The sequence below is a fragment of the Neltuma alba genome, unplaced genomic scaffold (genome assembly GCF_004799145.2).
Source record: "Neltuma alba isolate B1F8T4 unplaced genomic scaffold, ASM479914v2 tig00012009_pilon, whole genome shotgun sequence".
In the NCBI taxonomy this organism is placed as follows: domain Eukaryota; kingdom Viridiplantae; phylum Streptophyta; class Magnoliopsida; order Fabales; family Fabaceae; genus Neltuma; species Neltuma alba.
The window spans coordinates 525,141-537,299 of record NW_021636580.1 but is presented as its reverse complement, the minus strand read 5'-3'; the positions used below and the strand labels follow the sequence as shown (position 1 = coordinate 537,299).

General features: G+C 38.6%; 3 protein-coding genes across 3 annotated transcripts; all 3 read left to right on the top strand.

The window, feature by feature from the left end:
- The first annotated feature begins 313 nt into the window (after positions 1-313).
- On the top strand, positions 314-5,750 carry LOC114720968 (protein arginine N-methyltransferase 1.6). The gene is made up of 14 exons (XM_028906717.1): positions 314-728; positions 869-1,109; positions 1,407-1,532; positions 1,709-1,873; positions 2,005-2,123; positions 2,206-2,285; positions 2,776-3,047; positions 3,194-3,430; positions 3,583-3,656; positions 4,255-4,348; positions 4,535-4,684; positions 4,807-4,881; positions 5,235-5,331; positions 5,523-5,750. Exons 1-14 carry the CDS (start codon positions 394-396, stop codon positions 5,678-5,680), a joined length of 2,223 nt encoding a protein of 740 aa, XP_028762550.1. The 5' UTR covers positions 314-393; the 3' UTR covers positions 5,681-5,750.
- A 1,121-nt stretch (positions 5,751-6,871) lies between these two features.
- LOC114720971 (uncharacterized) lies at positions 6,872-7,898 on the top strand. The gene has a single exon (XM_028906720.1). The coding sequence runs from the start codon at positions 7,094-7,096 to the stop codon at positions 7,433-7,435; it is 342 nt and encodes a 113-aa protein (XP_028762553.1). The 5' UTR covers positions 6,872-7,093; the 3' UTR covers positions 7,436-7,898.
- Positions 7,564-11,847, top strand: LOC114721047 (uncharacterized). The gene is made up of 10 exons (XM_028906838.1): positions 7,564-7,735; positions 8,499-8,642; positions 8,751-8,874; positions 8,925-9,015; positions 10,200-10,302; positions 10,411-10,452; positions 10,582-10,669; positions 10,822-10,918; positions 11,033-11,133; positions 11,227-11,847. Exons 1-10 carry the CDS (start codon positions 7,564-7,566, stop codon positions 11,348-11,350), a joined length of 1,086 nt encoding a protein of 361 aa, XP_028762671.1. The 3' UTR covers positions 11,351-11,847.
- Positions 11,848-12,159: the final 312 nt, after the last annotated feature.

Below are 12,159 nucleotides of genomic sequence, written 5' to 3'. Positions count from 1 at the left end.
AATGTTCCTTGAAGTAATTGACTGGGTTTGAGTTTAGCGTTTCCTTTTTCTTTTCTTTTTGGCCGTAACTGAATTTAGTAATTGATACCATATGGTTTTTTTCCCCGCCATCCATAAATAATTATTGTGGAAAATAATATTGGTCATTTTATGGCGCTAATTTCCGCCGATTTGGGTGCTGAAAGCATCTATGAGCCTTCCGTCGCTTTTTTTTTTTTGGTCAAAAGAGCATTAAAAAAAAACAGAATAAAATCATATACAGCCATAAGAAAATCGACCGAAGCAATAATTTTCTTCTTGAAGTAAAGAATACGATTCAGGTTGAGCAACCGGGGAAGTGTTAGGAGGGGACGCCGTCAGCCGGACCCTGACCATGTCTTGTCTTCCTCTTCAATGGCTACTCTGTTCCCCAAAACCCTACTTGCTAGTCGGTCCCTTTTGCTCCTGCCCCTACTAGCTCGAGTCCATTATTCACTATCTGCTTTACGAACCATGAGTTCCGGGTCTACTCAGCGCGTCTTCCAGCTTAAGTTAGATCCCCTGACCGGTAACTCAGAATGGGTTGTGATTGAAGAAGACGAGGAAGAAAACTTTGCACAGAAGTTTCAGCAACCTCTTCTGGCCATGACCTCCTATTTAGACATGCTCAATGATTCTAGGAGGAATAGAGCTTTCCGGGAAGCCATTGAAAAGACCATCACCACACCTTGCCACGTCCTTGACATCGGGTATTATCACTGTTAACATAAAATGTTGCATAATGTTATCTCCATCTCATTCGCTATTGGACTTTAGATACGGCATGATTCAACCAATGTTGATGAAAATTGCCATTTAGAAGAATTATGCGATGATAAAATCTGTGCAGTGCTGGCACTGGACTTCTATCGATGATGGCTGCACGAGCTATGGGCTCGGGTGACCGTGACTCAATCACGCCTAGTAGCAACAAGGGGATGATAACTGCATGCGAGTCGTACCTTCCAATGTTAAAGTTGATGAAAAAAGTTATCCGCTTGAATAAAATGGAAGGCAATATCAAAACCATTAACAAGCGCTCTGATGAACTCAAAGTTGGCGTCGATATTCCGTCGCGTGCAGATGTACTTGTAAGTTGCAGTAGCAATACATTGAAGTCAAGATAGAATTTTATGTTCTTTTTCTTCATATTTAACAATCGCAGTTAGCTTTCTGCACGTAAGATGATATTGAGAACGTTACGGCTTAGGGTTCAAAAGACTGAGTCTTGTGTCAACCCATCTGTTAGTTGCTTCGTTATAACTAATTATCGAATATTTATATATAGTAGAACTGACTGCTGGTTTCTCATAAGTTGTTGCATAATCAAGCAAAGCCTGGCACGTTCTCTTCTTTATAAAAATAAACCACGGTAATATTTATTGCAGGTAAGCGAGATACTAGACTCAGAACTACTAGGTGAGGGGCTTATACCAACGTTGCAAAATGCATATGACATGTTATTGGTGGAAAATCCTTTAACTGTGCCATATCGAGCAACTACTTATGGACAGGTGCTTCAGGGAACCTTCAAATATTCTGCCTTCTCATGAATTCTTTTGGTTTCAAGTAAATTATTAAAGGATATTTCATATGATCCTATAAATTTGTTCTTCGTTAAATTCTCTCTCTTTCTTTTGTTTCCAAGTCTCACAAGGTTTGTGCATCTTCCCCCTTATCCCTCTTTCAGCTGGTTGAAAGCAGATTCTTGTCACAGCTGCATGATTTGCGTAACAATGAAGCAAGTGTATCTGATGGCATTCATCTTATCCCTCCTGGACTAGATGGTGTTTTGAGCATCAAACACCAGCAATATGCCATGTATTGCAATCCAATAAGAGAAGAAATAAAACTGGTAACTTAATTTATAATTTTTTGACTGGCTTCATAAAAAAATTGCTTCTACTCAAAGATCCATCCAGTTTTTATAATTCTTTGACTGGCTTCATGAAAAAATTGCTTCTACTCAAATTAAGATCCATCCAGCTTTCAGAGCCCTTCAAAGTTTTTGAATTTGAATTTTGGAAACGGCCAGAAAGTCACGGAGAAACTGAATTGTGGATAAAGGCAACTAATGATGGTAGAGTTCATGCTGTGATCTCGTGGTATTGATCTGTCTGATGTAATATTGTGTTGCTAATCCTATTTCAGCATTTACAGTTGGTTAATAGCAGTTCCTGTTATCAGGTGGGTACTTCAACTTGATCAAGAAGGGACAATCTATTATTCCACAGCTCCAAGATGGATAGACTTGCCAGCAATGACTAGTGAGAGTTTCTTATATTCATGTGTTGCCTTTGGAAATTATATTACAGAGCTAGGGTGTATACTCCTTCCGGTCCTTATAAGATATTTTCTAGAAGGTTTCTGTGGTCTTAAATATAAGACATTTTGCAGGAAGTCTTTTTTTTTTTTTTTTTTTTTTTTTTATAATTTTGGCCAGGCAAGAAGTCAACAACATTAAATTCTTCTTTCCTACAAATGCCCTCATTAATCGCATTTTAGAGAGAGGTTATGTAAGAAAGAAATTAAAGATAATTAAGATAGATTGACTTTAAATAGAGGCTAACTTGGAAAGTAGTGATAATTTTTTTACCATTTTAATGACATGAAGATACAAACTACTTTCCTTAATCCTTGTGAAGCAGTTGGAAGGGTCTTATATTGGGGAGTACGAAAGTAAACTATCACATTATATGAACTATTATGGCCATTAATGTCCTGGAGTCTTCATTAACGTTTATGATGCTACACCAGGTTCCACTGATTGGTGTGACCATTGGAAACAATGTGTTTGGTTTGTTCCTGGTGATGGTATTTCCACATTCAAGGGGGATGGGATTTGTTTGCATGCTATGCATACTGATACTAGGATCTCGTACAATCTAAAGAACCAAACACCAAGGACTGAAGTTTTACAGCACAGATTGAGTGATGCAGATTTGCCAATTGTACTGTCTCCAGAAAGGATTGCAATTTATGGAGACAGAGAGTGGAGGCTTTCAATGTTGAAAACAGTGGAAAGTGTGGTAAGTTGTTCATCCCTACTCTTACTTTTATGTATGGCCTATGCCTTTTCACTATACAAGGAGCAGATAAACTTGCATAAACTCCTTGTTCTAACTTGCTTCATTGACCTTGTGCTGTTTGTTTATTTGAAGTATGATGTATACAGTTGCAGGGAAAAGTTTGCTCGTTATGCTTGGTTGCAGATGATAGTGTTTTTTTACCTCTTCTTGTGGCACATCTTTCAAAGCCATCACATGTAATTTCTTTATTTCCGGGGCTAGGGAGGAAGGGCCTCCAATATTTGCAAGCTGTTTCTGATGCGAATGGTTTATCAAGGGATCGTATAGAAGTTCTTGAAAAAAGGGCGAAACACTTGACCATGCATGATACACATCAGAAAAAGGTAGGATCTCCTTATTCCACTTGCTTACTTTGTCGTGTGGATAATTTGAATGCATGTGTACTTCAAGGTAGTTTAGAAACCCATAGACCACTTATATATTAAACATGAGAACTAATTAATTTAAAAATTCATCTGTGTCTGTTCATTTGTAGGCCGACCTGTTGATGGCAGAACCATTTTATTATGGACATGATGGCATGCTTCCTTGGGAGAACCTGCGGTTTTGGTATGTTTCTTAACAAATATTCTTTTGATGACCACTTTGTTTTGCAGCATTCATTCTGTTGTGGTTTATGAATTATCTCTGCATGTGTAAGTGTTCATTGTGGCATGACCTGATGTTTATTAATGAGTACCTGTGAGGGGTAGATTGTGCTGAAGTTCAGAGTACCGAATAATCTTTTCTGATGTCTCCTGGGGGATTTAACACAAGAACATGAAAAATTTGGTGAGACCAACTAAACAGTCTTGGCTTGATAGTAATAGAATCTACTCCAAGGCTAAAAAGGATTTGAATTCAAATACCAAGTGGAGTGAAATACCTATATGAGACCATTGGTACTGTAGACGCTGAAAGTGCTGTAGATTAGTAAATGATGTGTTTATTGCATGTGTGACATGGTCATAAGACTAAATTTTGAGAAAAAGTCTCTACTTGAATTTTGAGGTGTGATCTACTTATATGACATCTGTATTCTGGTACTTCTGCCTGCTTATTTGGCATTTGAAAAATTGTTGGCCCGATCATTAAATATATTATTGCTGATCTTGGGGAGCCTGTATTTGACTAACTGAGCTACTTCTTTTATAATATTGTGTTAAAGGAAAGACCGGACTACTCTTGGTTCTATCCTCGCTGAAGATGCTGTGATTATTCCTGGTAAGGGAATACTGAAGGCTTGTGCCATGTCCCTTCCTGTGAGTTAACTCTTTTTCACCCTCTTAAACTTTGATATACAAAAACTCACATAAACGCATGGTGATTTTTGTTGCTTAAAAATCAACTGTTTTTGCGAAGTTAACTTGTTAAGGGGACAGGAGTCACAGGGCCTATGTTGATTGGTGGCATGGCTGCATGATTAATGAGATGAATTTTTTTTCCAGGATCTTTGGAAAAGTCGCTGCTGCTTGAGTAAGATAGAAGGTTTTGAGCATTCAGTAGTAAATACCACATTAGGGGCTTGTGGTTATCTACCTGAATCAGAAGAGACTCCTTGTCTTCCCTTTTTTGTCTGGCAATGCGGGGAATATGAGGTAAAATTTGCTAAAAAGCCTCTTTCGCATGAGATAGTTGAAGATGAAGAAGAAAAGAAGTTTCCACTGTGGAATAACAATCTTGTCACTAGTATTAATGCGGCCTTGTAACAATTTTTCAGGAACTTAGTGAGACGTTTGCAGTCATGGAGTTTGATTGCTCAAAACAAATAGATCTATGTCAAGGAAAATCCCTGGTAATATGAATATGATAATGCCTTCCAAGTTTCAGATGCACTTGTATGGTGCATGATCAGCTGGTATATCCGAGAATTTGTCAGACAAATAATTACTTAGCAAAAGAATTTAGTGACCTTTATCTCCTAACAGTTAAATTGCTTTATTGTATCTCACAGAGCAGCATCACGTGGGTTAAAATTTCCTCTGCCAATAAATGTTTGTGAATGGGAAGATTTCATAAGCTAGGCGTCTTTCTTTATATCTGTTCTGCTCTCATATCCTGCTTTAGAAGAGCTAGTTTAACATATATCTACAATTGCCTAGAAGTCAATCTAACACGTTCTTAACATGAAAAACTGGTACGCTGCAGGTGAAGTTTACTAAGGCAGGGTTGTGCCATGGATTTGTACTGTGGATTGACTGGGTGATGGATTTGCAGAATACTATTGTTGTGTCTACTGGTCCAGGTATGGATCAATTTCCTTCCCCTTAAAAAAGCAGACCGGATGGTGCACTCTTCAAGTACAATGACAGATATGAAACTAATCAAAGGATGAAACATGTTAACTTCAACATCAACATATTTTGTAAGGCATATAAAACTAAAAGGAGCTTTTACTTGTGTGCACTTTGCTCACACTATGTTGTGTGATTTCAGACAAGAGATATTGGAAGCAGGGAGTGAAGCTTCTGGCAACACCTAGAGCAGTAGGACCCCAAGATTCGAGAAATATGGGGGAATGCTGTTCTGCAGTTCTTGAAGCATCCTTTGATCCATCAAATGGGGGGCTCAAATTAGTGCTTGATTTCTCATGATGATGGCCGTTTTACAATATTACGGCGGGAAAGAGTGTGACAATCAGTGGCGGACAAGATGGTCAGCTGACATTGTGAAGTTCTCTGTTTATGCTTTCCTTGTCACTTTTCTAAAGCTGATTCACCTCTGCTGCTTCTGTAAAGATCTGATGGAGTAACTTCAACAGATCCTGAACCAGTATACCACGACTGATAAGGTAGGCGAAACCGAATGCCATCCTCCCATCGGTTGTCTTTGCATGAGAATTTGCGGTGCCTTGAGGGTTTTTTGTTCAATTTATTCAGGTTATTCCGTTAAATTTTTCCCCTTTCCTAATCTTTCTGTTTTCACAATTTCATATGCAGGATCCAAGCTGAGCACCACTACTATCTGTCCGCACTCTGGAATGTTTTGATTGCCATACAAAAAAAGTTCTCAATTCATGGAAAGCATAGAATTGTAATTTATGACGGGTGAATGGCGACAATCAAATATTGGGGAAAAAGCTTACATTCAGTGCATTATATATATATATTGTCAATTACTCATGAAGTAGACGTGATTTTTGTTAATGTAATTTCGGTTACTAACTTGAGAGATGAAAACAAGTTAAAAAGGTGAAAACTCCACTGTTTAGGTTGTCTAGGTACTTCCTTAGGTTACTGTTATTAGCATTTCGTGCATGGTTATTTATAAATAGGAATTTGTTGCCGTTAATGGATAAAAAATTATCATTACAGATAAGAACGCGAGACAAGCCTTGCCCCAGCTTCATCTAACCTACATGTTGGAAATGTGACGATATAATAATTCTTAACAGATAAATAAAACATGCCATACCGGATGGTTGCTGGGCTAAATCATTTATATTAATAATTAGTCTCTTCAAATCTCAAATGCATCTTTTAATCTTAAATATAACTCCTCAATTCATTTTATATCGTAAATTCATAATTTTTTTCTAAATTATCCTTATTATTAGCATATATTAAATAAGTTTTTATTAAGAAATACTTTCAATACAATAATTAAAGGGACAATTTCAATAAGGTATGCAGCACTATGACACTAGTGCAAGCCGTGGGGTCCCCAAACAGGAGGCGACTTTTTCCCAATTATTGACCATCCTAACGAGTAATTTTCAAGAACCCAGGCATATCCATGTGACAAATGATTGTTACTATTCGGCAGCATCCAAGGAACTTTCGTCGTTGGCAAAAAGACGAAGAAAAGAAGAAACTCAGGCCAAAAAAAAAAAGAAAAGAGCCTCATAGTCATAATTATTCACGAGTTACACTAGTTCTGTCGTGTCGTGTTGTGCTTATATCTGGATATTTTATTAGTTTTCATTTTCGGCCTCGCCTTCGGGGAACGAAGGAATTGTATTTTCGTTGAGGCAATTCGCCGGGCACCAAATCGTCCGAATCAACCTGATGGGGTTCCACGTAGTGGCTCTAGTGAAGCTCCACCTGAAACTGAGCTCCCACGGTCTCCGCCCAGCATTGGCTTGGATGGCATGGCCTCTCTCGCTTAAGCTCTTGTATAGTCTGAGAATCGTGCGCGAAGCTTTCTCCGACACCGCTTACTCATTGAGGCTCTCCCTGTTTCAGTTGGCTCAGATTGCTTTCCACAGTGAATCGCTTCCCTACGCCACCAGATTCCGGCGAGCTCTTCGCTTAATTGGTGGAAGAGCCTTCGCTTCCAGACCCGCACAGACCTCGGAGCTTGACCCCTTGCCGGAGAGCCTTCACACACTCTCTCTTCTCTCTCTTTAATCCCCTTCTTTCTCTTCTGTTATATGTCTTGCTTAGTTTGGTTTGGTTATATGTAACTGTTTGTGTCTTTGATCTTGTGAAATTAAAAAACATTTCCAAATTTTCGGGAGGCAGAGATTGATCATATCATGTGTGGGTACAGTGGATCATTCTTTTTCTCCGACGAGGAACTTCGTCAACGAATTCGGATGCGAGTCGGTGCTCTTTCAGTTATGCGGAGATCCTGCGTCACTGTGGCAAGTGGCACCTACGTCGCTGTCTCTGGGGCCCCCGTGTTGGCGAAGGTTTCAACCGAGGCAGGTCTATTTGAGTGCTGCTTCTGTATTTTCCTTTTTTCTTATTTTTTCCCCCTTTTTCATATTTCTCCTTGTTGCTTCTAATTTGTAATTTATATGTAAATTATATTTGATGGCCTTTTTAAACTATATATGCATATAAGAATAGATTGGTATTATTACTTTAATTTGTCCGTTTGATACTGACGACGTGGGTGCCAAACTTTTCCAATAAGGTTGTTGTCAGGAATGCCCCACATTCCACATTTTAGCAATTTTCTGAACAAGTATTCCAGATTTCAAAATCTTATTTAAATCCAACTAAAGAAAATCAAGTTAAATAAAGAAAAAACATTCTTACCAAAAAAATGTCTACATCTGTATAAATTATTGATGCCCCTATATGTGTCAACTATGTTTAATTGTTTTTGTCTCCATCAAATTACATATCTACCTCATGGATTTGTAATCATCAGAGGAAGCCCAAACCCAAATCCCGGACGGGAATATGACTCCCTGCAAAATATCTTTTGAGTTGGACAAGGCCCTTCAGTTTTTATTTTTGGGCCAGAATATATAAAAAGGTGTTCAGGTTTCGAAGGGACACTACTGGATCAAAAGGCCCATTAACTTCAAGAGCTGGATCCCCCGGCGCGGCTCATAACTCAATGTTCCTTCGTCAGAAAGTTCACTCTCCGCTTCTTGAGCCAAGGAAAAACGAGGGTAGTTAAAAAAAAGAAGGAAAAAAAAAAAAAAACTCTGTTCGGCTTTTCCCTCCTCTGCTGCAGTTCTGGCATTCCACGTCTCATCTTTACCATCTCCACACCGTCCTTGTCCTGATTGTGTCTACCGGGTGAGTTCGATTAAGCAAACTCGGCAGAAAACCCGAAGGTCGAACCTTAAACTCCGCCGACGCATTTCGATTCCTAAAGGTAAGATACATGGAGTCCTGAGTCTACTAATTGGTGCGGGGCATGTTTTCTTCTTCTTCTTCTTATCTTGAAAAATTTCCCACAATGTTTTTTGGGAGATTTCCATAGGGAATAGGGATGGGGTTTTCAATCTTCATTTTGCTTCGCGTGATGGATGTGGGAAGAACTTAATCGTGTGTCGATTATTATCTGTGCGATTGTCTTCTTCTGTGCTTCGTATCCAGGAGGACTGGTTAGAAGCAATGACGACAGCAGCTCGCCCCACTTGGGCACCTGCTAAAGGTGGCAACGAACAAGGTGGTACTCGAATTTTTGGTCCATAACAAAAATACTCATCAAGGGACCTTGCCGCGCATACCACTCTCAAGCCAAGGTAGGGGCTTTTGTTGGTTTTGTTCAGTAAGGTTTTGGATCATTTTTATCTTAATTGTGGTGATGATGGTTGCATTTCCTTCAAAGTGCCCTCCAAAACCAAGTTCTCAGTTTTCTCCCTCACCAGTACATGTGCCTTTATTATTGTGCTTCTTTATGTAAAATTGTTGTTCCTTGTTAGTTGCGCGAGTTTTTTTTCTTTCTTTCTTTCTTTCTTTTTTTTTAACCTCTGTCTGTTGTATATTGGCATTACAGATTGGAGTTTATACTGATGTAGTTATATGGAAGTTCCAAATATGTTATACTGAGTTTTTTTCCTTGCCTGAATGTGATACTGGTATGTCAAGGTTTTTGGACATTTTTGTCATTTCTTTGTAATTTATTGCTTTGGTACTCATTTTCGTCAAGCACTGTGAATGAACTTGTCAAGATATGATATTGCATAATGTGGTTGCTGATCTTGTTGCTTTCCTTGCATTTCCAGACATGATATTACCAAATGTGGTGAGAGCTCTGAAATAATTAAAGTGGGATTTTGCCTTTAACTGAAATTTCTTGATTTAACATCTTTTCATCTAATTTTATCATTGAAAATTACTTGTAGGCATGGTTGGTCATGAAAATCTAGAAAGATATGAACTTCAGAGATTAAACTTATTGGTCAACTTGTATTTATCAGTACACATTGGCAGTGATCGCTTGAACATGCTAGTTTAGGTTCCACCTATGCGGCTGTTTTGCTGATACTTTCAGATCCTTGACCAGTCTTGATTTTGTTAAATTCATGGGTATATGATTTAAGTTACTGTAAACCCAGTTTTACGTTTAGTCTTTAGGTTAGTCTTTACGCTCCAAATACTAGTATTAACAATGATAAAATCTCGATGTTATTCTGACGAGAGAAGTTATCTGCGGAACTGATTCTATTGATGGGCGATGCACAGTGATAAGGGGTACTCATCTCAAATTTAGCTATGAAGTTATTGTTTTGGTTTTTTATAATAAAAAACCTAAAGATAGTGTTGGATCCAAAATGGTTTCTTTCTTTCCCCAGAGGAGAGATTGCATTTCCATGTGAAGTTTATCACCTGTGTGATTGATGCTGCATTTGCTCCTTTTCCAACATTTACGTATTTGAATGAGTTATTTCTTTCCTAATGAATGTAAATCTACCTTGCTAGGAAGGAAGGGCAGGACACTCAGGAGGAATTGCAGAGAAGGAACCTACGTGATGAGCTTGAAGAGCGTGAACGAAGGCATTTCTCCTCAAAAAATAAATCGTATAATGGTAAAACATCAGTCATAAGTGGCTTTGTACATTTAATCATTCCTCTAAGATCTGAGCATATTCTGTTAGGCAAGCTTTCACTATTTCAACTGCAACATATATTGGCAGATGACAGGGATCGTGGAAAGGGGAGCCATCTTTTGTTGGAAGGTATTTTATTTGATCTTCTGTTATGTTTGAATTTAATATTGTTGATACCGTAACCCAAATATAAAACGAATGCATAATGATTAATTTCTTTTTTGGTGTTCTAATTTTGATTCATCTATACTTACACAGGGACAAAGAGGGAAACAGAAGATCGTATTGTTCCACGTAGTGTAGATGCAGATGATTCTGATGTTGAAGTCAAAAGTGATGACGAGAGGTGAATAATGTTGCAGGCACTCTTCAACATAATTGTTTTATCTTCTTGTCCGCCAGAAAAGTAGTATTCAATCGTTTCACATCAATATATGGTTGTCACAATTGCTTCTTTCATCTAAAATAGTATGTAATAAGGTGCCTCTACTGTGTCAATGATGATGAAGAAGATGATGACGAGGATGACACTGAAGCTTTGTTGGCTGAGCTTGAACAAATAAAGAAGGAAAGAGCAGAGGAGAAGCTCCGTAAGGTGAGTGAAGCTTATTTTTTCTGATCATTTCCCTAGGTGGTTGTAACTCACTAGTGAAGCTCTGGAGATATGTTTGCTTCCTGTTACCGGAAAATATATATTGTCCTTATACAGGATCGGCAACAGCGGGAGGAAGAGCTTAAAGTAAAGGAGGCTGAGCTTCTACGAGGAAACCCATTGCTAAATAATCCAACATCCTTCAATGTGAAAAGGAGGTTTGAATCTTTAAATTGAAATAGCTGTGCGTTAAATGAAATCGGGCGTGTATTTGGTGTGATGACCTGTTTTTAATACTTGGGTTGGCGTAGGTGGGATGATGATGTGGTGTTTAAGAACCAAGCCCGCGGTGAAAGCAAGATGCCCAAGCGATTCATCAATGACACCATCAGGAATGACTTCCATAGGAAATTTCTGCAAAAATACATGAAGTAAGCGTTTGCGTGGAATCAAAGAAACTTGGCAATTTCCAGCGATCCATCGCATATCAATGTATGATTCACTGTTAATGGATGTTGATACTTTCTGATGTACTGCGATCTGACATGCAAGTCATATAATGATGTGAACTGGCGATGGTGGTCCGTTTCAGTCGGTGCCAAATCAAAGAATACAAGAGATCCGTACTTATCCAGGTCGCTGCGCTTCAATAATGGGATCAGTCCCAATCCTACTGGGTTTTGTGGTCATTATTTTTTTATGTATGAGAGTAATAGAATGTAAAATATGTAAAGTGAGGAAGATGAGGACCTGCCCAATCCTGCAGGCCACATTTATCTGTCTTGGTGGGTCCGCGCTCGGTCGTAGCCCCTAACGTTGTCTTCGGATAGGCCCTTAACGCGGAACCTCGCTGTTGCCTAATCCTTGTGCTTCACGTTGTTCCCTAATTCCTACGCCTTAAATTAAAGACTTGTGCCTTGCTAAGTGTGTTAGTCCAGTAGGCTCTTATTTGTGCAATAATTAACCTTGTATGGTTCCGTAAAGGGATAATAATTATATTATAATAAATATAAAAACGCCGCCCAGTGATGGAATGGAATGGATGGGTTTCTATTGAATATTATATACATAAAATAGAAATGGACGGTCTCACCTGAAATGGACATTAATAAACTCCTGGGGGCCATGCTTAGTTCCTCTTGCGCTATGCACGTTTTGTATTCTTTATATTCATTCATGTTTCGTTTTCAGAAATTTTCGGATTGCCATTTACAATGAGCAATGTCTTGTGGTTAGTTGATTGG

Excerpts from the sequence above, each read along its gene's own strand:
- LOC114720968 (XM_028906717.1), top strand. The coding sequence starts at position 394 with ATGGCTACTCTGTTCCCCAAAACCCTACTTGCTAGTCGGTCCCTTTTG. Across the intron at positions 2,124-2,205 it reads GTTCATGCTGTGATCTCGTG|GTGGGTACTTCAACTTGATC; the intron begins GTATTGATCTGT and ends TCCTGTTATCAG. Across the intron at positions 4,882-5,234 it reads TATGTCAAGGAAAATCCCTG|GTGAAGTTTACTAAGGCAGG; the intron begins GTAATATGAATA and ends GGTACGCTGCAG.
- LOC114720971 (XM_028906720.1), top strand. The coding sequence starts at position 7,094 with ATGGGGTTCCACGTAGTGGCTCTAGTGAAGCTCCACCTGAAACTGAGC.
- LOC114721047 (XM_028906838.1), top strand. The coding sequence starts at position 7,564 with ATGTGTGGGTACAGTGGATCATTCTTTTTCTCCGACGAGGAACTTCGT. Across the intron at positions 8,875-8,924 it reads CTTCGTATCCAGGAGGACTG|GTGGCAACGAACAAGGTGGT; the intron begins GTTAGAAGCAAT and ends CACCTGCTAAAG. Across the intron at positions 11,134-11,226 it reads TCCTTCAATGTGAAAAGGAG|GTGGGATGATGATGTGGTGT; the intron begins GTTTGAATCTTT and ends GGGTTGGCGTAG.